The following is a 22,446-nucleotide window of genomic DNA, read 5'->3' as shown; positions in this document are numbered from 1 at the left end:
ACCTGCTCATCCCTCCGTGATCCCGGTCATAGCCTCCGCTCTCACACGCACCCCCACCCCATCACCACACTCTCCCCCCCACAATCTGGAGGAGCCAGGGGCAGAGTTAAGCAGGCAGCTGAGGAGGTAGAGGGACTGCTGGGAAGCTAAGTCAGCTCTGACATCTTGCATCCGGTGAAGCAGGTTTCCCTCGGGCATTTTGGGGCCTGCTGCCATTCCTGGTGTCTCTTGGTGCCTCCCCAGCCCCCACTCTCGAATCAAGCCACCTCCAAACCTCACTTAAAACACAGCAACCCCCATGGGACCCTCAACTTTGCTCCCAGCAAGGGGAGCCTGGGGCGGGGAGGGGGTCTTGGTTGGTCTCTTTCCCCCTCTTCCACTGGGGGATAGGGGGCTCCAGGTCGTGCAGGCCTCCTAAGGGCTGGCAGAGTCTGTCACAACAACTGGGCCCCAATGTGGGGTGTGGGGAGCAGCCCGGCGCCCCGCACCGCCTCTTGGATGGGTCCTGGGCCCTGGGCTGAGACATGAAGGAGAGGCTTCAAGTGTCTTCCCCAGCAGCTCTCGCCAGCCCTGGCCCACAGGCCTCCCGTTCCCTTCGGGTCCTGCCGCTCCCTAGCTGGGCAGCCTTAGCAAACCGAGTAAACTCTCTGAGCCTCAGTTATCTTCTCTCTGAAAGTGATGACAGTAAGACTTCATGGGCGGAATCTCTGTGCAGATCAATTTAATTAAGGGAGGAGAGTTAACATCTACTATATTTAGTACACATTACCTTAGAAGATAATTCAGGAGAACGTGCCCAGCCTGGACATGAGCCCATGATAGCTGTGAGGAAGCCCCAGCTCCCCTCCTCCGCGGGGAGGGGGACCGAAGCTTGCATGAGTTCTAAGTAACACCTCCTTCCTAGTCCCACCAGCCTCACACATGGGACTCCTTCCCTATTCCTGAGCAGATGGCCCATCACAGGATGCTTGTGGTTGGGCACGCTCGCACACACAGCCTTCCTGGACTTCCATCCGGACAGCAGTGTCCACCCTCTATGTGTCCCTCAGGCCCTGACCCTTGGAAGAGCCTCCAACTCCCATAAGAACCCTCACAGCCAGAGCTCATGGCACCCACACAGTATCAGGCAGGTTAGTGGCCATCCAAGGCATGGAGATGATGACCAATTTGCCCAAGGTCACATGCTAGATCAGAACAGGTCTGAGTCTGGCTGCTCATCCGCTCCCTGGTGACCATCACCCGGGAATGGCCGTTATGGGGGGACGCTCATGTGTGTACCAAGCAGGGTGCACAGAGGCTCCCAGACACGTGCTTGAAGCACCCAACACAGCACATTGTGCAGACACACACCCACAGAGAGCTGTGCAGTTAGGCACGTGCTCACGCGCACATACACACACACATACACACGCATGCATACACGCATGCCCACTGGCAGCCCTCCAGCGTTCCCCCTCAGATGCCAACACTCAATCAGCAAGAGCCCCCAGCAGACAGATGTGCGGGGACACTTCCAACCCAGAAGTAAGGTCTAAACAAAAACCCCACAAGGTAGCCCCCACTCCAGAACATTCTCTATACTCAGACCCAGAGGGCTGCTGAAGACCCAATCCAGGCTTCTGCTCCCGCCCTTTCCAGCTTCTTGCAAGGACACAGGGGACCGAGAATTGCTCTTGCCCAAGCCCAGGCCCTGTTTCCACCTGAGCCTGTTCCCCTCTTTTTCAAGCAGCTTCTCATTTTCCAGCCCACCCACACATCCCGGACCTCAGCGTCATCCCAATAGCCCAGGGGCTGAGCAGCAAGCAGCAAGGCAGACCCCTAGGCGTCATCTTCCGAGGTGACCGGACACCATTGACCCCAGCATCTCTAGAGAAATGTGATGAAAACAAAGTCCCCCAGGTCCAGGGGCGGGGGTTGGGGCAGCAGTACCTGTGCTCCCCACCGAGCTGGCCCTGCCTCCTTGGGCACCATGGAAGTGACCTTTAGGAAGATACGGGGCTAGAACCCAGCGCTTCCTGCCTCCTTGGCCCTTTGCCCACAAGCACACCTCCAACCCAAGGACCCCTTCCCACCCCCAGAAGTCTCCAGCTTCATTAGGAAAGGGGGTGACCTACATTAGGAGAGCATCTGCGGCAGCGGGCACTGCCCGGCTGCTGGAATAAATTTACACTGTCTGAGAGGGAAGTCCCTGCACCCAGGATGGGGAATGGGGGACAGAAAAGAGCAGGGAGGCCCTGCCAGAAAGATCTCCAAGTCCCACAGCCTCGCGGATGCTGGACTTGCTCCTGTTCCTCACACGCTCATTGTCTCAGCCCCAGGGACAGAGACACCCGAGAGAAGGGCCGGGCCCCAGCGGGGCACTGGGCCTCCTTCGCTGGGCTTTGCTGAGAGAACCTGGACATGGTGGGGCCGAGGAACTACAAGCAATCAAAGGGAGAACGCCAGAGAATCCTCTGCTACTCAGTATGGTCCGTGGGCCTTTCTTAGGAATTTCTTAGATGCGACTGTCAGGCCCCGCCCCAGGCCCACCCAACTAGAATTTGAATTTTAACAAGATCCCATACTTCTCAAGTTTGAGAAGCACAAGACAGATGGCTTCTCTCCTGACAGGCCCTGGCACCTCCCGGGAGGCCGTGCAGTTCCGTCCCCCCAGACCCCATCTAGGGAATGACCGTGACCTGGGCAAGGGGAGGGGGGCGTGGGCGGAGGATACTGACATTAACCTCCTTCAGAAAGCCCCTGTGTGAGGAGAAGCGGCTACTATAGCCACAAACACCTGTTTATAGTGTTCCTAGTTCTCAGAACAACACTCTGAGTTTTTGCAGTTGGGGAAAACTGAGGCAAAGGAAATGAAGTAACTTGTGTCAGGTTGAGCGGGGAAGAATGAATACAGCTTTGTGCTCAAGCAGCCTGGGGACAGAGCTACAGCTGAGTTAGTAGCTTTGAGCAGAACGGGTCCATTCTGCTCCTGATCTGCTCACAGGCAGGGGTTCCAGGTGTAGGAAGGAAAGGCAGACACGGGAGAGGCAATCTTCTATTTGTAGAGCTCTTCACGGTTTATGCAAGTCCTCACCCCCAGACTCAGGGGACCTGGCGGCAGGTGCTCCGATGCCCCTCCTGCTGGTGAAGAAGCCAGCTGAGCTGAACTGGACGAGACCCCAGCCCAGTCCCCCCTCCAGGGCCCCTTCTTCCAGTAAGCTCATCAGTGCAGTGCAGAAACGTCCCAGGTGGCCAGGATCTTAGGAAAGGATGTGGAGAGGGCTTTCTAGAACCCCTTCGGGGGGAGGGATGGGTGCTGAGGTGAGGAGGGAAGCCAGGAGTGGAGGGTAGTGATGGAACAGGAGGCAGCAGTCAGAGCAGAAAGCTCCGCATGCTCCTGCCGTGCTGAGTGGGTGCAGCAGCATCCCCTGGGGACTGGGAGCACCCCCCCCCCACCCAGCCCCACGGGCGACAGGCAAGGAGCAGCCTGCCAGAGCCCCAGACCCACAGACTGCTTGGGTCAGAGGGTGTGGGGTGATGGCCTCTCTGCTCCTGTGCCTTGGGTTTCTCCTGCAGACAGAGGTTAGTCCTCCATGTGAGGCTGGCTCAGACCTCAGCTAGAAACCTCCAACACACCCACTGCCAGCCTGGCGTCCACACCCTTCCCCTGATGCTTCTTTCATGTCCATCATCCCAAGTCCAGTGTCCAAACCACACAAGCACTTAAGGCCCATTGAACCTCAGCCCAGGGGTCCATGACTTCTAGGACATCATGCTTGCTCTTCCATTCACCTCCACCAGGATCTCCCTTCAGTCAAGGTTCTCTAGTTGAGGACAAGGCTTCTGCACGCCCTCAGCATCCAAGAGTCACAGAACTGAGAAGCAGAAAGGGCCTTCGTGGTCACCTGTGCACCCACTTCCCTCTGCAGACAGGTGAAGGTCACAGGAGGGTGAGAGGCACCAAGAGTGGGGAGGGGGACCTGGACTGCAGGGTGGCCTGAGCTGAGCCCTGTTTGGTGGGGACCACGCAGGGTGGCCTTTCCACCTGCTGCCTCCAGTCTGGCCATCTGGGCCCTTCTAGGAAACATGCTCAGTCTCTTCCTGCCCGTCACCTTCATGACACACTGCCCAGGCAGCATGGAAGCAGTTTTTTTCAAATCTCTCTGTCTGTACTTGGAACCAGCTGACCTTCCTGGTTCGTTTTAAAAAGCATATCCCATTCTCACCCCAAGCTTCCTGCCTCCTGGTTTCCTTGTTGAATAGTCCTGATCCCAAACAGATCTTCTGGGAATCCAAACAGAAAAGCCCCCAGTCATTCCTCACTGGAGCCCCTGGCCATTGTGAATCAGCTAAGCATCCTCATCGAGGTCGGGCTAGGGGCTCAGGCCGTGGTCTTGGGCTGGGGGCAGAAGAGGCCTGATCTGAGGTAGAAGGAGAGAGACCCCAAGAAGGGAGAGCCTGTCTGAGCTACAACTCCTTCCTCCCCAGACATCCCAACATTACATAAAGGCCCTCCCCTGCCTCTAGCCCATGTTACCCATCCTGCCCAAAGCAGCTCCACCTGGCCCCTCCTTGGCTTTGGTGCCAAGGAAATAGGAAGGAGATTTGCTCATCCAGGCCCCAGACACAGCTTCCAGCCAAACCCCAAAGAAACCAGATCGGTTGCTTAAGAAACGTCCCTCCTTCTCCTGCCACCCCCAGGCTGGCTTTCCTGGGCTCCCTCTTTTGGCAATGCTGGAGACTGTAGCAGTGGGGAGGTGGGGTGGGAAGAGCAGGAAGCTGCTTCGGGTTTCCCTCCTGCTGGACTTCCCCCGCCCCCTCCACGTGCTCAGCCTCCCTTCCCTCCCTCCCTCCCCCCCTCCCCGCCAATGTAGTTATCTAAGCTCCTGGGCGTCAATCTGAGTCATGCCAAAGCCATGCCCCATGTGCCCTGACAGCCAGGTGCCACCTTTGCCATCCCCCCCCCTTGCCCCCTGCCGACTCAGACAGCTTAGCTCACAGAAAAGACAAAGCAGCCCCTGGAACTGAGCTGGGCGGTTGGGACCCCCGGTTAGACCACCCTCTCTGCATTGTCAAAATGGGCCTGGGGCTGCTGAGAGCAGTTTTCCTACTCCAGCTCAGAATGCCCATGCCTCAGTGGGTCAGAGTGCCAGGCGGGCAGGGCCGGGCTGTACACTACCCATTTCCCCCGAGGCTGAGTCCACAACTCCCACCAAGGAGGCATAAGGCTTCCCAACCCATTTACAGGTAGAGGACCCGGCGTGTAGCTGGGAGACACCCCGAGTGAGTTCTCACGAGCCGGGGTCCACCCCCTGCCCCCGGCCCCCCTGATAGCTGGGAGCAGGGCCTCTGGCTTTGCCAAGGAAGAGCTGCAAGGCTTTTCTCCCTTGTCCACTCCCAGCCACGCCCCCACCAGGGAACCTTCCCCCACAGCTGTGTGGGGCCATGTCCAGCTAGGGAAGGGTTCCTCTGCACCCTTGTCCAAGGACAGCTGCCTGGAGGCAAGCAATTCCACGCTGAGGGCATCCAGCAAAGAGGCTGGGCCCCCGAGGTCTATTCCCATACCTCAGACAGCTCAGATCTCCAGCCTGCCACCCCCGACCCAAGCCACGCTCTGAACCAGTTCTGTCACCAGCATCCCCTTTCCCATAGCACCCAAGCTCCTCGGGCTGTGAATGCTGAGCTGGGCAGGCAGACGGCACAGGGCTCTTGGCTGGCACTCCCCGTGCTGCGGGGACTGGTTTCTATGCCACCCGGGCCTGTCATCAGGCACTGGCACTGCTCTCTTCTCCCCTCCCCTGCCCCAGCAGAAGCCCAGCTCACCTCCCCAACACTGTGAGGTCCGAGTAGCCCTGCGCCCTGTGTCTTTGGGCTGCCCTGATGTCCAGTCCTGAGCACTTCCCCAATCCCAGCAACTGCTCCCAGGCAGGAGGTAACAGTGGCTGTCTGTGCAAGGCCAGGAGACCCAGCAAAGATGGGCCCCATTCCCCGTGTCCCGGCCACCCTGCACCCCCACCGGCCCTTCATGCCTTCCCTCCAGTGAACAGCACTCACCTTTCTTCACCCTGACCGCAAGCTCCTTAAATCAAGTAGCTCTAAACCGTCCGTCCAGTGAGACCCTCCTGGGGTTCCTGGAGAAATCCAGAGAGCCCTGCCAAGCGGAGCGCAGTGGGCACTGAGTCCCCAGTCCGCCGGGAGCAGGGACCTGGAGCGCAGCACAAAGCGCGGGGGAGAAGGAATGCCTGCCGCCGCTGCCAAGGGGACCCGGCTGCTGGGTCAATAACAAACTGAGAAGGAAAGAGGGAGGGACAGAGGGAGACGATAGGAGAGGGGAAGAAGGGGGAGAGGAGGAGAGCGTGCGTGTGCGAGCAAAGAGACGGAGCAATGGAGTGACAGCTGGGGGTACATCTGTGATGACAGCGACAGTAGCACACACAGGCGAAGGCGCGCACGCACAGGCGCGCACACACACACACACACACACACACTTACACACCAGAGGCGCTCTTGGCCAGAGGGCAGCGCTCACCCTTAAAATGTGACCATTTCAGTGGAAAAAAAGGCTCCTACGGCTGAATTGCTTCCAACTGGAGAGGGGAAAGCTGTTGAAAGCTGTTTTCCCGTGGACCTCCATCTTCCTTTCCTGTGCCCCTCCAAGCTCTCCCTGCCCTGACCAGCTGCCCCACTCTGGGTCTCCCCCCTTCTCTCCCCTTCCCTTTGGCAGAGAGAGGCAGGACCCTGGCAACAGGAGGCCCCTAGGAAGCAGGGTCTGTCTCCAGTTCAGAGGGATGCAAGGCAGTGTCTTCCATCCTGCTTGGGGAGCAGGAAAAACTGAACCCCTTTCCTGGTCAAAGGGTGATTCATTCCAGAGAGGGTAACGGGAGGGGTGTGCAGGCAGCCCGTCTGCCCAGCAGTCCTCCAGAAAGGGGCCCTGAGCCACAGAGAGCTGGCCTCACATGGTCACACACAGGTCAGTGAGGCTCGGTGACCCCAGACCAGGGCTGCTTAGGGGAGTACAGTGCCAGGACAGGCCGGCTGTAAGCTCAGGGGCCTGCTGCAGCTGGCTGATGGGGGGAGGGGGCGGGGGGACTAAATGCAAGCTCCCCCCCACCCCCCTCCACCATGCTTGGCTTTTCTAGGTTTCTTCCTCTTTCTAGATGGGGTAGGCATGGAAGGGAAAAAAACTGGTATTCAAGAATTCAGAAGCCTCATTACTAACCAGTCAGGACAAGGAAGTTGGGGAAATTGATATTCCAAGAGATGACAAGTGTCTGATCCAAAAGCAAAGGAGCAAAGCCAGGGACTTGCCCCAGCGAGAGCACAGCCTATAACCAAGCCCCCTAAGTGACCCTTCTTTGAGTCTCTTAAAATCGCCCTGACAAGAAGATGGTACAGTGTGTTGCCAATATGTCAGGGATACCCACCATCCCTCTTCCATTTCACTTGCGTTGGGGGGGGGGGGGACGGCGGTCATCAGGATCAGGAACGGGGGAGGGGGAAGCAGCTTGAAAAACTCAGGATGCCTCTCGCAGGCACTCCTGCCCCGCCTTTCTGTCTGTTCTGATGGACGACAGACACAGCAGGGAGGGCTCAGACCACAGTCCCAGGAGGAGAGAGAGCCGGTCTTCTACCTCCTGGGAATTCCCTGCCTCTCACCTACACAGTGTGCATCCTACCTTCGAGCTAACTGTACCTACCTACCTCTAAACAGACCTCTGCTTCTCCAGCTCCTTCCGTGAGTCTGGAACAGCCTCCTTCCCCATGGGTAGACTCCCCCTTCTTAAAAACCCAACCAGAAAGTCTCCTCGTTTACGAAGGTTCCCTGGGTGGTCCACAGACTTGACCTTCTCCCATCTATAGCCTTTCTTGGGGTCATCCTTGTGATTCTTGTCACAGAAAATGTAAAGCCACTTTCTGTGGTATGGTTTATCTTCTTTCATAAACTAGGAACTGTTCCGGAAGAGGGACTCTGCCTCTCCCACGCCCCAGTGCCTTCTTGTCAGCTGAATGAGGGAGAGAAGGGACCAGCCCAAGCCTAGGCATCAGGGGACCCAGAGTCTAGACTCTGTTGCTCATTAACTAGCTATTAGTTAGTTAATGGACCTGACTGCCCTGGGCCTTGCTTTCCTGTTCTGTAGAACAAGGAGGTAGAATGATTGAGGTCTCTGGTCTCCCTTTGGTTACCGGCACTCCGTGACCTTGAGCCTCTGCTGGCTCCCCAGCTTGTAGGTTTGGAGATAGGCCCCTCCTAGCCTCGCAGCTCTAGATCCCTTAAACAGTCTCTGGGCTGAGCTATTAGGGCAGAGAAGGGAGAAGGACAAAGGAGATACGAGAACTGGGGGTAAAATGTGGAGGTGCTGAACCCTGGGAGCACGACTCCTGCCAGGGAGCCCTTCCTTCTGTGCACACAGCTGTTTTAGAAAACAGCGCTGTAGTGACAGCCAGGACTCGGAGGGAAGTGGTCCATCTTGATAAGCAGCAGTGCCTGCTGCCTGTGGCTTTACGGGGCTCTTTGTTAGGTTGTCTGACAGCCAAGCAGCTCTTAAAGAAAAGCTGCTTTGGAGGAAGACCTGAGATCATTCTGGAGACGCAGGGGAGAGAGAAGGGCAAGAGGAGGCCCGGGGGAGGGGGGAGGACAAGCCTGGCTAGGGCCAGGACGAAGGGGGTGTCATTTTTACACCTTTATCAAATTGTAGCAGGACCTGGGGACCAAGGTCAGGCTCTGAAACAAGGCCCAATCATGCCTGGGCAAGAGGGGGAGGTCCCTTAATAACCCCCTAGGGGAGCAGCCCAGGAAGGCCAGATGCCTCATGTTCCCTCGACCCCTTTGCTGGATCTCTCTGCTCCCAGAGTTCTGAGCCTCTCTGCAAACATCAGACCGTGAGGCATGATCTCCTGCACATGGCAGGCTGCTAGGAGGTGCTGGGAGGGAAGCTGGCCAGCCTGGTGCTCCCCTGACATGGGGGGCCGATGAGGTCCTGACGATGGCCGGCCACCTGAGCAAGCAGCACAGAGACCCAAGCGTCATGCTGGCAGGTCTCCCAGGAGAGAAGGCTGGGCTGTCTCAGTGTCTGGGGTGGAAAAGTACAGTTTGGGTTGTAAGGCAGGACTTGAGCAGGGTTTGAAATGGTAAGTTACGAGGCAGGGCAGAACAGACAGTCTGTTGCTGAAGAGGTTCCCATGCCCCTCACTTGCTCCCCCGTCCTATCTCAACCCCTGCCCTCAGGATCTAGCACCTCCTGTCCTGAGGAAGTTCTTTCTGTCTCACCCGAAGTCCCCGTTCCTTAGTGGGTTCCCCCCTAGGCCTTCAAGGGAATCAAAGCACAGCTTCAACTCTAGGGACTCAAGTTCAGATCTGTAAGAGGGCGAGGCTCCATATGGGAGGAAGGAGTTCAACATGGTCCCGAGCCCCAAAAGGACGAGACTGAGAGATCTTATAGAATTCGCTTCCCCATCAAGAGGCTGGCTCAGTGGAATTCACAAATATTTACCTATTTAATTCAAAAAATATTTTTGGAGCGCCATGATACGTTAAGTCTGATGCTAGGTGCAAGGGATCAGAACTCTCTCCTTCTTGCCTATTAGCCCCCTGCCAATAAGGCAAGACAGGCAATAAATGAGAATAAAATAAATAAATCATGTTGCCAAGAAACTAAAAAATGATGAAATGAGAATGAAGGATGAAGGGGTGGGCTACTCTATCTGGAGAGGTCAGGGAAAGCCTCTCCAGGAGGTGACATTTGGAATGAGATCCGATGATGAGAAGGAGCCAGCCATGTAAAGTTCTAGGGCAAGAGCATCCCAGGAAGGAAGGACAGTGGATGCAGAAGCCCTAGGTGGGAACGAGACTAGCGTGTTCGAGGGAGAAGATGATACAGGTTGAAATCAGAGAGAACGAACGGCAGGGCTGGCTCCTGTGGGGTTTTGGGGCCATATGACAGAGGAGTTTGGATTTTGCTCCAAGAGCAGTGGAAAGACAGTGGAAGTCTTTAAGCAAGGGAGTGAGGTGATATGACCTTCAGAAATATCACTGTCGTGACTCTTGGAGAACGGATCACAGAGAGGCTGCTTGGGGATCTAGAACATTAATGCAAGTGAGAGATGTGGGTTTGGCCCAGGGTGGAGCAGACAGACTTACTGTGTTTTGGAATAAGGTCTGCAGAACTTGGATGGGATACAGGAAAATGATTACAATTAAGTGGAATATGCCCCAAATGGTGAAGTCTCAAGGAGGGTCACATTTTGGGGAGGAAAAGCCCGGGTTCAGTTTGGAACCTGTGAAGTTTGAAATGCTCTCAGTGACTCAAGCGTGGAGATGTAGTAAGCATTTGGAATGTCCTCAGCTCTGCATACGGATCCCACACGCAAAGGACCCAGAACTTGCCTTAGAGGAGCGTATGCACCAGCTGTGAGACAGAACCCAGGGTAAGAGAACCTGCTTTGCTCCCCACTCCTCCCATTTCTATGCAAGAGCCTCAAAAACCTGTTTCTTTAGGGGAAATCAACCCCCACTCTTTCAAGACTCTCCGTGTTTGAATCATAGCATTTCTTCTAGCTCAGGAATGTCATGATTCTAGGTACCGTGGCTCTGAGCAAGCAGGTAGAGAGACAGAGTCTCTCTCTAGGAATAGGAAGAAAGCTCTTTGACCAAGGAAGCCAAGGACAGGGGTAGATAAACTTTCCTAATCCCAAAGATTTGATCATTCTAAGCATTAGTGTGATGGCTCCCTGACAATTTTGAGAAGGTTCCTCTCCTTTCACTCAGCCTTTATTCTACAGGTGAAAGAAATTGTCTAAAATGAGTATCAGAGGGGGCCTTAAAAGAAAGAATAATGGGGAGAGACTGAGAAGTCCCCGGCAGGGCTGGAGGGAACCGTGAGAGGGAGGAGGGGATGTGCCAGCGAACACTGGGCCCTCCAGCACAAGCTTTGTGTGTGGATTACTGCTGTCTGTGTGTCTTTTGTTTCAGTCATGACCAAGAATTCCATGTACTTGTGTCCTTCTCGCCGACTCCTTTCAGCCAGCAACAAGGAAGTGCACAAAGAACTCAAATGTTCCCATATCAGAGGACCTGCTCGAGAAAGCTAGCCATGCTTCCAGCCACAGAGCTGCCATGAGACTCCAAGGGAGAGGAGGGGCCTCTCAGAGACCTGGTTCCATCGTCTGTAACCATATGAGCTCTAGAACTGCATTATCCAACATGGTGGCCACCAGCCACATGTAGCTATCTAAATTTAAATTAATTAAAATTATATTTTAAAAAATCTAAAATTCAGGTCCTCCATCATAACAGCCACATGTCAAGGGCTCCACAGCCACATGTAACTAGTGGCTACTGTATGAAACAGTGCAGAGCTTGGACGCCCCATCATTTCAGAAAGTTCAATCAGACAGCATTGCTTTTGAAGAGTGGTTTCCAAACTCTGGTTCCCGGGCCAGTAGCATCAACACCATCTGGGAGCGCTCTAGAAATGCAATGCTCAGGCCCCACCCCAGACATATGGGGATGGGGACAAATCCTCCAGATAATTTTTTTTTAAGATTTTATTTATTTATTGGAGAGAGAGAGGAGAGAGAGAACATAAGCAGCGGGGAGGAGCCCGATGCAGGGCTTGATCCCAGGACCCTGTGATGGTGACCTGAGCCAAAGACAGATGCTTAATCAACTGAGACACCCAGGTGTCCAGATGATCCTAACACATGCCAAGTTTGAGTACCAAAGCTCTAGTGTAGGATAATATTCTCTCCCCCTGTCCACTTGAGCCTCAACAATCTTATACCCATTCAGCCTTCCTAGGGCAAGTATAATCATGACTTGTTGTATAACCGAAGGAACAAATCCAAAGATCGCAGCTCTAACCCAGGGCCAGAGTTCTGGCCCCTTGACCCTTCCTTGGTCTCATTTTTTTTTTTTCACCAAACTTGTCTAGGATCATTTCATATTGAAAACAAAAGGATACAATTCTATAGCTCTTTGCTGAAACTCCAGTCCATTGAGAAGAGCCAGCTACCGAGTTTGGGGAAGTCAGAATGATCACAGTGGAAAATCTCTCCACCGAGTGGCCACGGGGTGATTAGAATGTCCCATGAATGTGCAGGAGCAGTCAGGAACCCAGATCCACTCCCCCTGTACAGACCAGGGAGCCATAGCCCCCCGTGGGAGACTGCTCACCCACGCCTGCCGGCTCCTTCCTGACCACTGGGACCCAGGCGTGAAGAACAGAGAGGTTAAGAGCCTTAGAGACAGACCCCAGCTGCGTGTCCTCGTTCTGCCATTCAGGGCCCGGGGACTGAGGCAAGCAGGCTGTCTCTGCAAGCCTGTTTCCTCCTCTGTGAAGCCCCAGTAAGAATAGAACTGCTCTGCTGTGGGGATGAAATAAGCCCATGGATGTGAAGGTGCCCGGCACTCAAAATTTTCAGTGTTATTATACCAGACAGTAGGAAGTCGACCTAGTTTTTCTATTCTTTTTCTTTTCAATAGAACCTGCCTTTTCTTTGTGTTTTCTGACCTCAGATTTCTCTTAGCATGTGAACTCCAGCTTGGGTCTTCTAAGCCTGTATGGGAACCAAAGAGACATGGGTAGCCCCTTGTAAGTGGCGTCACCAAGGGGTAGTTTGTGCCAGTTGGCAGCATGTCTGGTTTTCTGGAACCAACCCGCAAACCTGGGTAAACCTGGTCGCACCTTTCAGCAAGGAAAGCGCCTTCCTACAAAGTAGGGGAGACCCTGAGCAGGGATTGGGTACAAGACAGGCTGTTATGTCAGACTTGAAATCTAGAAAGCTCCATGAGGGGCCCTGAATTCCCATCTCAGCCTGCCGCTTTTGGTTTCCCCTTGACCTTGAACAGATGGCTCCGTCTCTCTAAGTCTCTCTCCGTCTCTCTTCCATCCTTGGGAAAGGGGAGAATAATGTGCCCAGTGCATCTGCCCTGAGTTTCCCGAGATCAGAGGATGAATGCCACCCTCATTGTTCTCTAGAACCTGGGCCTCATCTTTCTCTGGAAGCGTTTTCTAGAATTATCTGCTGTGAAGAGACAGAAGCCGCCCGTCTACTTCCCGCCCTGCCCCGCCAGGAGCCCCGGGCTGGGCTCTCACAGGCTCCTGTCTGACTCAGCTCCGGTGCTACCCCTCCCCTCGGTTCCTGCTGATGCACCTCCTCTCTCTAACTCGATTCTATTTTTTTCTCTCACTGTCTCTTCCTTCCCACCACTCCCCTCCCCCAAAACACACCCATGGTCTTGTCTGCCCTCTTCCCACTTCCCCACAGCGGTGGGCGTCCAGATGAGGCTGGAGTTCCTGCAGCGCACATTCTGGGCGTCGACCCGACAGGTGGGTGTGATGGGGCAGGTCAAGGCCAGAGGCTCCCTCCTGCTGCCACACTGCTTCTCTAGGTCCCCTCTCTTTTGGGACCCTCGCTCAGCTCTCCTGGATCCCTTCCTTCTCTGCCTGTCTCCGTTCCCCGTGCCTCTGCCAGTGGCCTGGGTCTCTCTGCTCCACTCAGCCCCGGGAATGAGCAGGACCCCATATTCCCACCCACCCTGCCCCCGGGGCGAGGAGACGTGTGTCCTTCCATCCTTCTAGCCAAGACCCAAGCCTGGACTGCTTTCCAGCCCACCCCTTGCCTCCCGGCCTCTGCTCCCGGTTCCCCGGAGCCCGCTGCGTTTTCTGGGTTTCTTCACATCCCCCTCAAGCTCCTCCACCAGAATCTGCCCCTCTGTTCCAAGGCCCCGTCCGTCCACTTGCTGTTGCCCCTTCCTCACTTTGAGCAGGTTTGGGGAACCACAACATGAAGACGGAGGGGATGGGATAGGAAGGGACACCTGTCCCGTAACCTAGGGTCACGCTCCAGGTCACACAAAGAACAGGAGCCTCCGAAGCAGGAGGCTTCTGGCACCATGAGGCTGGCCTCCAACCCTCACATGTGGGATGCAGGGGTGCGGCTCCCTCGGAGGGGGATGTAGCTGAACCCCTGTGCGTGGGCGGCTGGCGAGGGCCTGATTCTCAGGGCCCTGACCCCCCTGACACACACCCTCACCCGCACATACAGCACACGTGTGTGTCATGCCTGCACACATACACATGGCTCACGTATAACTTGCCCATACAACACACACCACATACACACCACATACGCCTACACAGACGCACACCCAGCACAGTGTGCACGCACGCATGCACACAAGTATGCCGCAAACACACATCCACCATCCCCCACACACATACACAAGCACACACATAACCCACACATGACACAGACATGCTCACATGGTACGTGTCTCCCGTGTTGACACACACGTACACGGAGGTACACACCATGTACAGTTTCTCCTCTTCCTTCCAGTGCAGCGCTGTGGATGGACCCTGCCCGGAGAGCTGCCAGGACAGTGTAAGTTCTCCCCCAGGGGAAAGGCGGCGGGGGAAGCGGGAACCATGGGCCCCTCAACTAAAGAGGGTACCTTTGCACTAGAGGTGGGGGGGCTCCCCACATGCCAGGCCAGGCCTGGCAGTCAGGGCCTGGCCATGACCTCCCTCCCGGTCTCTCCCCAGGAGCTGGACTGCTTCGTCATCGACAACAACGGGTTCATCCTGATCTCAGGGCGGTCTCAGGAGGTAAGGTGTCCAGGAGGTGGAAGGAGGGAGGAGTCGGGTCATCCCCCAGCCAGGCCAGTCAAGGAAAGGACTGACCATGGTTGCTAATGGTGGCTTAGGGCACCAGGAAGTAATGGCAGCTTAGGGCAGATTAGAGGGAACGGTCTGAAGAAAGCAGAGTCTTTTCTCCAAGCCAAGTCAATGTAGGAAGACCACAAAATGCAGACACTTCTCCACTAAGATCATCAGAGAAAATGTTACTTCTTTATTTTGTCTCTCCCTAATCCAGCCTCGTCCCATGGTTGGTAGGGAAACTGTCCACACGACGAGGAGAGGCTCTGCCCGGCTCCACCACAGGGCCCCCCATGTTTTCTGTGCTCTGGCTGTGATGCTGACTGGCCTGGCCTTAGAAGCCTCCTCCCAGAGTGCAAACACCCTCAGACTCATCACCCCACTCCCCTCCATCACCTTCCTGCCCCTTTAATCCATTTAGGCCACTGCTGGGTGGCTCATCCACAGAGAGCAGGGAGCCTGTGTGCCCGGGGTGAGGGCCCTCTTCTGAGTCACAGACTTCTCATTGTGTCCTCATGTGGAGCAAAGGGCAAGGGAGCTCTCAGGGATCTCATCGATACTGACCGGATCCCATTCCTAAGGGCCGCAACGTCATGATCTAATGACCTCCCAAAGGCCCCACCTTCTACCCTCAAGCCAAGAAGATCCAGCGACAGATAATGACAACAAGGCAGAAATCACTGTCTTTTTGAACTTAATTTCAGATGTGGCATCCCATCACTTTTACTATATTTTATTCACAAGAAGCAAGTTACCAGGTCCAACCTACCCAGAGGCTGGGACCATTGTGAGTCATTGCCGAATTGCCCTACCACAATCCCCTCCACCTCCCCAAACACACCCCTGTGGTGGGGGGACTGGCAACAGCAGCAGCAGCAGCAGCGTCTGGGAGCTTGATAGAAATGCAAGTTCTTGGGCCTGACCCAGATTGAGCGAGTCAGAAGCTCTGGGATGGGGCCCTCCAACCCTGCTGTGACAAGCCCTCTGCTGACTCTGAAGCCCAACAAAGTCTCATGACCACCAACTAGCCTTTCCTGCCAGCGGCTGTTGATCTGGACGCACTTCTCCAGCTGGGCTAAAATGCCGGAAGGTCCAGGCTGTTCCTTGTCCCTGCCAAGGTCCATCCAGAGGTCTGGGGAGAAAAGACTGTCCCTGCTCTGGACACAAACTTTCCTCCCAGCCCTGCCTCACCGAGGCCCTTCTGCCGGGCAAACAGGGCGAGTACAAAGCCCCAGGGCACCTCCTGTCTGTGGTCTGCCGGAGGGGCCGCCTGGATCTCCTGCCCCGGTGGTGTTCCAGGCCTACTGATTAGACATTTGGTCCCCCTGGGCCTCTCTTCCAGCTCAGGGTTCATTGTTATAATAAAAGACTACAGATGACAGGATTACAGCCCTCTGCGGGGGCCTAGAAAGAGAAGCAGACAGCTGGGGCCATGAGAGTGACAACAGCTCTGTAGATCTCTGTAATGTTTACAGTGGATCTGTCATCCCAGATTTGGGAACCCCTAGTCCTTCCGCTTGCCTGTGGGTAGCACCTACACAGGAGAGCTCCAAAATGGACCTCACAGGGGCACCAAAGCTAGAAAATCAAATGCCCCATCATGAGGAGGTGAATCTCTCCGAGGGCGGGTGCAGCACCCTCTCCCTCCCTGCCCCCAGCCCAAAATGCTGGGCTTGCCTTCAGACCGGGGCAACCCCTTCCGCCCTCAGAGGGCCTCTGATGTGCCTGTCTCAGCTCATTTTCCTCAGCAACCCCTTCTCCCTCCCTGCTTCCCTACACACCAAGTGCCAGGTGCCTCTAAAGAAAAAGTCAGTTGGCCACCTGCCCACCCACCTGGGTGGCTCTCTCTGGAGCACAGTCCTAATGCCCTCTCTCCCACATGCTTCCCCAGCCCCACTGTAGGGCCAGAGGCACTTGTCAAGAGACTGAGCAGCTCAGGGGAGCCCGGGGATGGGGGGCTATGCATGAGAAAGGAACACCTTATGTTTTTAGAGAAGAAACCGAGGCTGTCCGTCAGTAAGAAGAGGCTGCGAGACATCTGCTCCATCCCAGAATCACGGGCTCTCCCACCCAACCTCAGGTCCCCCTTTCCTCTGGGGACCGGAGCTTCACACAAGCATGCAAATTAGCCTCGTTCTGGGGGCTGCGGCCCAGCCACCCGGAATACTCATCAGTTCTGGGTTCTCTGCCGCCACCTGCCCCCCGTCTGCTCCCTGCTCCCCCGCACGCACTCCTGCCTCATTACAGACACGAAAACACAGGCAGCCCCAGGCTCTTTTCATGCAGCCCCAGAGCTTGGGCAGTCCAAAGGACCGTTGCTTATTTGTGGATTGTGCCCTGGAAACGTGGAGCCCTGCCCCGCTGCAAGCAAACCCAAAAGGCAGGTGGCACTCGGGGTGCAGGGACCTGGAGCTTCCAGACCCTGTATAGCACCGTGACTGGAAAGAGGCCACGGACCCCGCAGTCAATCTGGGCGCCCTGAACTGACAAGGGTGCTCCAGTTTGCGTGTTTGGACTTTGGCTTTGCAGGGTCAGGAACTAAGTCAATCTACCTTTTTGAGGCACTGATTCACTCTGATGAAGTTCCAATGAAACAATCAGCTAAGAACTGTGTTCTGCTGTCAGCAGTGGAACCCCCACCACAGGGTTTTAGCCAAATCAAAGGTTTATTCTCTCACATAAAAGAGTAGATGAAGGTAGCCCAGGACTGGTACGGTCTGGTCACCAGGTGTCTGCATCCTCAAGGTCACAACATGGCTATAGGAGCTCCTGCCTTCTTGTCCATTTTCCAGACCAGAAGGGAAGGACAACAGCCATGAATGAGGTGCTCCTCCTATGGAGTCTTCTCCCTTTAAACAGATTCCCGGATGTCCCACATGGTGACTTTGCTCACATTTCATTGGCCAGCTCTGGCCACAGGGGAGTCTGGGAAATGTAGTCTTTTAGACCAACACACTGCTGCCATAATTCAAGCCAGGCTTGCCTTACCTGAAGAAGGGAGCCCGGTCGGTCACGTTGTTTATGTACAGAAGAGGATACATTTTTTTCCAGTGTCCAGGAGCTCATCTTCTCAGAATCAAGTGTCTGAACCATGGGGTAGTTGGTGAATAAGCATAGAGTTTGGAAAGAAAAACCTTGTGGGAATTTGGGCCAGCCTCATTTCCACCCCACTGTACTTTCCCAGGGAGAAAACTCCGGTCACTCATTCATTCCCCGTGCAATCCCTCACACATTCCTTCAGCAAAGATGCATGGAACAGTAACCACGAACAAGACACGGTGGGGGGTGGGGGGCTGGGGGGCTGGGAGGTAGATGTCTGCCCACAGGATCTCCCCGTCTGGTCAGGCAGGAGCGCACAAACATCTGGTCCCTGCAACAGCAAGAAGAAACCCACAGCTGATGGAGAGGGATCACGTGAGCTCAAGGAACTTCAGGCGGCTTCAGGGCTGCACTTTGGAGAATGGCAGGAACGGATACCTCACACCTTTCCACTTGCTAGTCTTTCCCTTAAATGCCCTTGACTCCTCCCTGCTGTCCTCTGCTCTCTCCACTGCCCTGCTCCAAGAAGCCTCGCAGGCCTCAGAACAGAGGGGCCTTCTGGCCAAAGAGAGCGCAGAGCTCAGACAAGCCTGCATGTCCCATCCCGTGCTCTCTGGGCCACCCCCTCCCCTCGTGCCTTTGTCCTTAGCCTCTCGGTTTCCTGTGCAGAGGAGGGAGGCCTTAAGTCCAGCTGGAAAGGTGAGAAAAGAAAGACTTCCTGGAGGAGGACAACAAGGAAGGCTCCTTGGAGTGAGGACTGGGGAAGGGTTGTCAAGGCAGAGAGAAGAGCCAAGGCCAGAGCAGCTCCTTATCATATGCCCACCACATACAGTGCCCTCGCCATATTCCAGACGCTTGGCACACGCTATCCCCTCTCCGGCCCATGGCCACGCAGTGGGCAGTGCCAGAGCCAGGATCTGAATCAAAATCTGATACTGAAGTCCAGGCTCTTTCCTCTCTGCCATGCTGAGAAGGCCGCAGAAGCAAGAGGCCAGGGCAGGTGGGGAGGTCAGTGTAGGAGTGAGGCTGGAGGGCAGCCTGAAGCCAGATCATAGCAGGCTTGACTGTCAACCGACTTGGGGGACTTTGCGGGCTTGGAAGGTACGGCCTGGGCTGGTGCTCACCAGTGGTGGGTGCTCACCAGTGCTGGTTGACTGGGCCATGAAGGAGGGACGAGGGGGAAGGAGGATCCTATTTTGCTCTTTAGGAAACAAAAAAAAAGAGGGAGAGACCAAATCCCAGCTGTGTTGGCAGCAGGGCTGGGAACTGGGAGAGAGCCCTGTTAGGAGGGTGGAGTAGATGGCTGGGAGGACAGAGGTCTGGGTGAAGTGACTGTCCAGGAGTCAGAAAGTGAAGGACAAACCAGCAGGGCACATTGATTAATTGGGAAGGGGAGGGGAGAGGGAAGAGAAATCAAAGGCAGCGCCGGAGTTCTCAAATTGTGTTTGGCTGGGCGATAAGGATGCCATTGTGAGAGGCAGAGAAGACGGCTGCTTTTGAATCTTTTTTGACCATGACTCACAGAAAGAGATACATGTTACATCTGACCCAGGACATACACACACACCATATACAACAAATCAAATTTCACAAAACCTTGTTTAACCTGACTACACACAGTTCACACCAAACTGTCCAAAGGAAGGAATTCTGTGCCTTCTAAAAAAAAAAAAAAAAAAAATCCAATCGTAGCCCCTAGATTGATTTCATAGCCAACTAAGTGAAAAGTGCTAAGATAACGAATAAGGCAGGGGAGCCTGTTAAAGGGGGAGGGAGCTGGTGGAATGGGTACAGTTCTGATTCCGTTGCTGGGTATCTATAGGGGAGACCCAACCCACCCCCGAAGTCTGGAGCTAGCAGTGAGCCCTGGCCCAATGTGGGAGACTTAGAAGTCCTCATCCCGCTTCCCTCCTCCCTCCTTTTCTTCCTCCCCCTCCTCTTCTGTGGTCCCTTTTCCCCCTCCCCCTTTCTTCCTCCTCTCTCTCCCACTCTCCCTCCCCATCCCTCCCTCCCTCTCCATTTCTCTCTCTCTCTCCCTGTCTCTCTCGCCCTCACAGATGGGAAGATTCCTGGGGGAGGTGGATGGCGCTCTCATGACCCAGCTGCTCAGCATGGGGGTGTTCAGCCAGTAAGTGGGACATGTTTCTCCCCAGACTGAATACACACAGAAAAGGCGGGAGCTGATGCTAACTGGTCCCGAAAGATATCAGGATCCTGACCTCAAAAACCCACAGTGAAAGCCCCAAAGAGCTCCCAGAGCAACCTTTCTGAAGCCAGAGACTAGACATGAGGTGGAGAGGGGTATAAGGTCCTATGGGCCCTTAGAGGGAAAACCGAATTTGTTGTTCCAAGTCTTCAAAGCAGTGGAAGTGCAGAGATGAAATGGTCTGATCGCCCATCCTCCCTCCCTCACCCTCAGGAAGCCCGGGAAATGGGAACCCTGCAGCAAACCTCCACCCCGGGTGGGGGACAGGGTGGTGAAGGGGGTAGGGGAAGGTCTGAATCCCCAGGTCCTGTTTCTGATTTTCAGAGTGACCATGTATGACTACCAGGCCATGTGCAGACCCCTGAGTCACCACCCCAGTGCCGCCCGGCCCCTGGTCAGTGTGAGTGTCACCCCAGACCTTTCTTCCCACCCACTACCCCCAGGACCCCACTCTTGACTGGGACCAGAAAGTATTGTCAAATCTCCTCCCCATCCCGCACCCCTGGACCCACACCCCTGCTCCCTGTCCTCAGCCTGCCCCTGCCCCAGGCCTGTGGGTCTTCTCTCTGGGGCTTCTAGGGCATGTTCTGGCCGCCCCCTGAGACAACGAGCCACTGGCAGAGAAAGCAGAGGGCAGCCCCTGGGTTGTTTTGTTCCTGCCTCGCTTGCAAGCGCTTTCACACGTATCACAAAGGATCCCAGGAACAGCACCAAGTGGCTCATCAGAGAGACAACTTGAGGAGTCCTCCTGATGGGCATGGTCGAACCCCAAGTGCCCTAGGAATTTATCACATAACAGTTGTAAATGCTCCCTCTGCTGGGAAGGGGTGGGAGGTGGTGGCAGCTGGAAGGGGCAGGGGGGAAGCCCCCCACCACCACCTCACGTCTCTCCTGCTGGTCTTTAATGACAGTGCCCTGGGGAGCGCCCTCACCAGGGGCCTGTGCCTAACCCTGTGTCCCCTCTCCTTCCCAGTCAATCTCTGCCCTCCTGACCGCTACCAGGTGGCTGGTGAATGAGCTCTTGCTGTGAGTGAGGTCTGCTCCTGGGACGGGGGTTGGGGGGGACTGGGGGGACTTCATGCAGGTGTGCCTTATGAGGGTTAACAGGAGCTGCATGAGGTCCCCGGAACCCCAGAGGAGGCAGGTGAGATCCCTGGGTGTCTCGTGCCTGCCCCCCCCCACACACACTGCTCCCTGCTCACCCAGGAGCCCCAAGCAGGGAACAGGGTGTCCTGGAGGAGAGGGGCTGGACCAGGGGCTGCCAGGGAGCTCTGGTGCTCCAACCCCTCAGGCCCCCGGGTGGGAAGGGCACGGGGTCTCGGAGATTCAGCTCTGTGTCTGACAGGGTCCTGCTGGAGTGGAGTGCATGGGCTTCCTGGCCAGAGGACAGTGGGGCCGAGGGTGAGTATGCAGGACTGCAAAAATGGAGTGTTTGCTCTCAAAGCCATTTCAGTAGGAACCTGTCACCTCTGGGCGGATGACAGATGGGATGGGGACTCTGGAGAGTCCGTGGTTCCCATCTCACCCCGCCGGGCCCTCTCTCATGGCCTCCCCTCACTTCTGGCTCCCCTCACCTCTCTGTGTGACATACACCACCGCCATCTCGGGACACCACTGCTCCGTGTGACATCATTCATTCCATGCGACATCGCCACCCCGTGCCACCCTGCCCTCCATGTGACATCGTGCCCATCATGTTCTGGACAGCCAAAGCTGTCTTCCATCACTGTGAGTAGCCTTGCTGAGGTTTCTGGGGGTGTGGGGAGGGACTTCGAAAAGGGACTGTCCTCAGCTCTCCATCCAAGGAAGTCTGAGCTCTCTTCATCCGGGGAACCCCTAACTCAGAGGCCCTCTCCCACTCGAAAGCCCCATCCCTTAAGGCATGAGGTTGTCACCCAGATCTCGTCCCACACGAGTATAGTCCTAGCCCAGGGCAAACAGAACCTCCAGCCATCTCCTTGGGTGAGCTCACTTATGATTCCAAGGGGAGGAAGGGTGATGTGGCCCAGTGGCTGTGACCACGTGCAGGTAAGCGGGCACCAGGTCTCCTCGTGGAGCAGGAAACAGGGGTGCCTCCAGCTCCCTGTGTCCACCGAGCCCCCAGCAGTGTGCAGGGTTAAGGGGGTGGCAGGTGGAGGCCTAGGTCTGGTCACTTGGACACTCTGGGGATAATATATCTCCTGTGACCTTGGGTCTGAGGACAGTGCCCTCCACAGGCCCGACCGTGAACCAAAGAAATGTCCTCTGTCTCAGCCAGCTGTGACTCTGGACTGCTCTCCCAGAAGAGCGAAGCCACTTGACCTTTAAACGCAATAGGCAGTCCTTGGCTTCCACTCCCAGGGTAGATGGAGGGTTCCCTACCACACAGACTGTCTCGCTTTAACCAGCCTTGCTCAACCCCTCCGTCAATAGAGCCCTTTCCATGGGGTTCTGGAACATCTCCACTGCCTGGGCTATTCTCCCCACCCCATTTTTGTTAAGAGTTTGGCTTCCTGATGGTGTCTGTGACAGGAACCAGGAACCACGTGTCACAACCCATTTAGAAACGGGGCCCTCCTCCCC

General features: G+C 55.6%; 1 protein-coding gene across 1 annotated transcript in view; it reads left to right on the top strand.

Annotated features, from left to right (window-relative positions):
* CACNA2D4 (calcium voltage-gated channel auxiliary subunit alpha2delta 4) overlaps positions 1 to 22,446 on the top strand; it is a gene marked incomplete at both ends in the record, with an annotated part of 114,757 nt that overhangs the window by 87,458 nt on the left and 4,853 nt on the right. The window contains 8 exons of the mRNA XM_080810292.1: positions 13,246 to 13,307; positions 14,320 to 14,364; positions 14,526 to 14,588; positions 19,736 to 19,806; positions 20,209 to 20,284; positions 20,858 to 20,910; positions 21,230 to 21,285; positions 21,592 to 21,612. Of these exons, the coding sequence (XP_080666418.1) occupies positions 13,246 to 13,307; positions 14,320 to 14,364; positions 14,526 to 14,588; positions 19,736 to 19,806; positions 20,209 to 20,284; positions 20,858 to 20,910; positions 21,230 to 21,285; positions 21,592 to 21,612 (447 nt within the window). The remainder of the gene's footprint in view (positions 1 to 13,245; positions 13,308 to 14,319; positions 14,365 to 14,525; positions 14,589 to 19,735; positions 19,807 to 20,208; positions 20,285 to 20,857; positions 20,911 to 21,229; positions 21,286 to 21,591; positions 21,613 to 22,446) is intronic.

Source organism: Martes martes (genome assembly GCF_963455335.1).
Source record: "Martes martes genome assembly, chromosome: 8".
Lineage (NCBI taxonomy): Eukaryota > Metazoa > Chordata > Mammalia > Carnivora > Mustelidae > Martes > Martes martes.
Note: the sequence above shows the minus strand (reverse complement) of the source record. Positions and strands in the feature narration are given on the sequence as shown.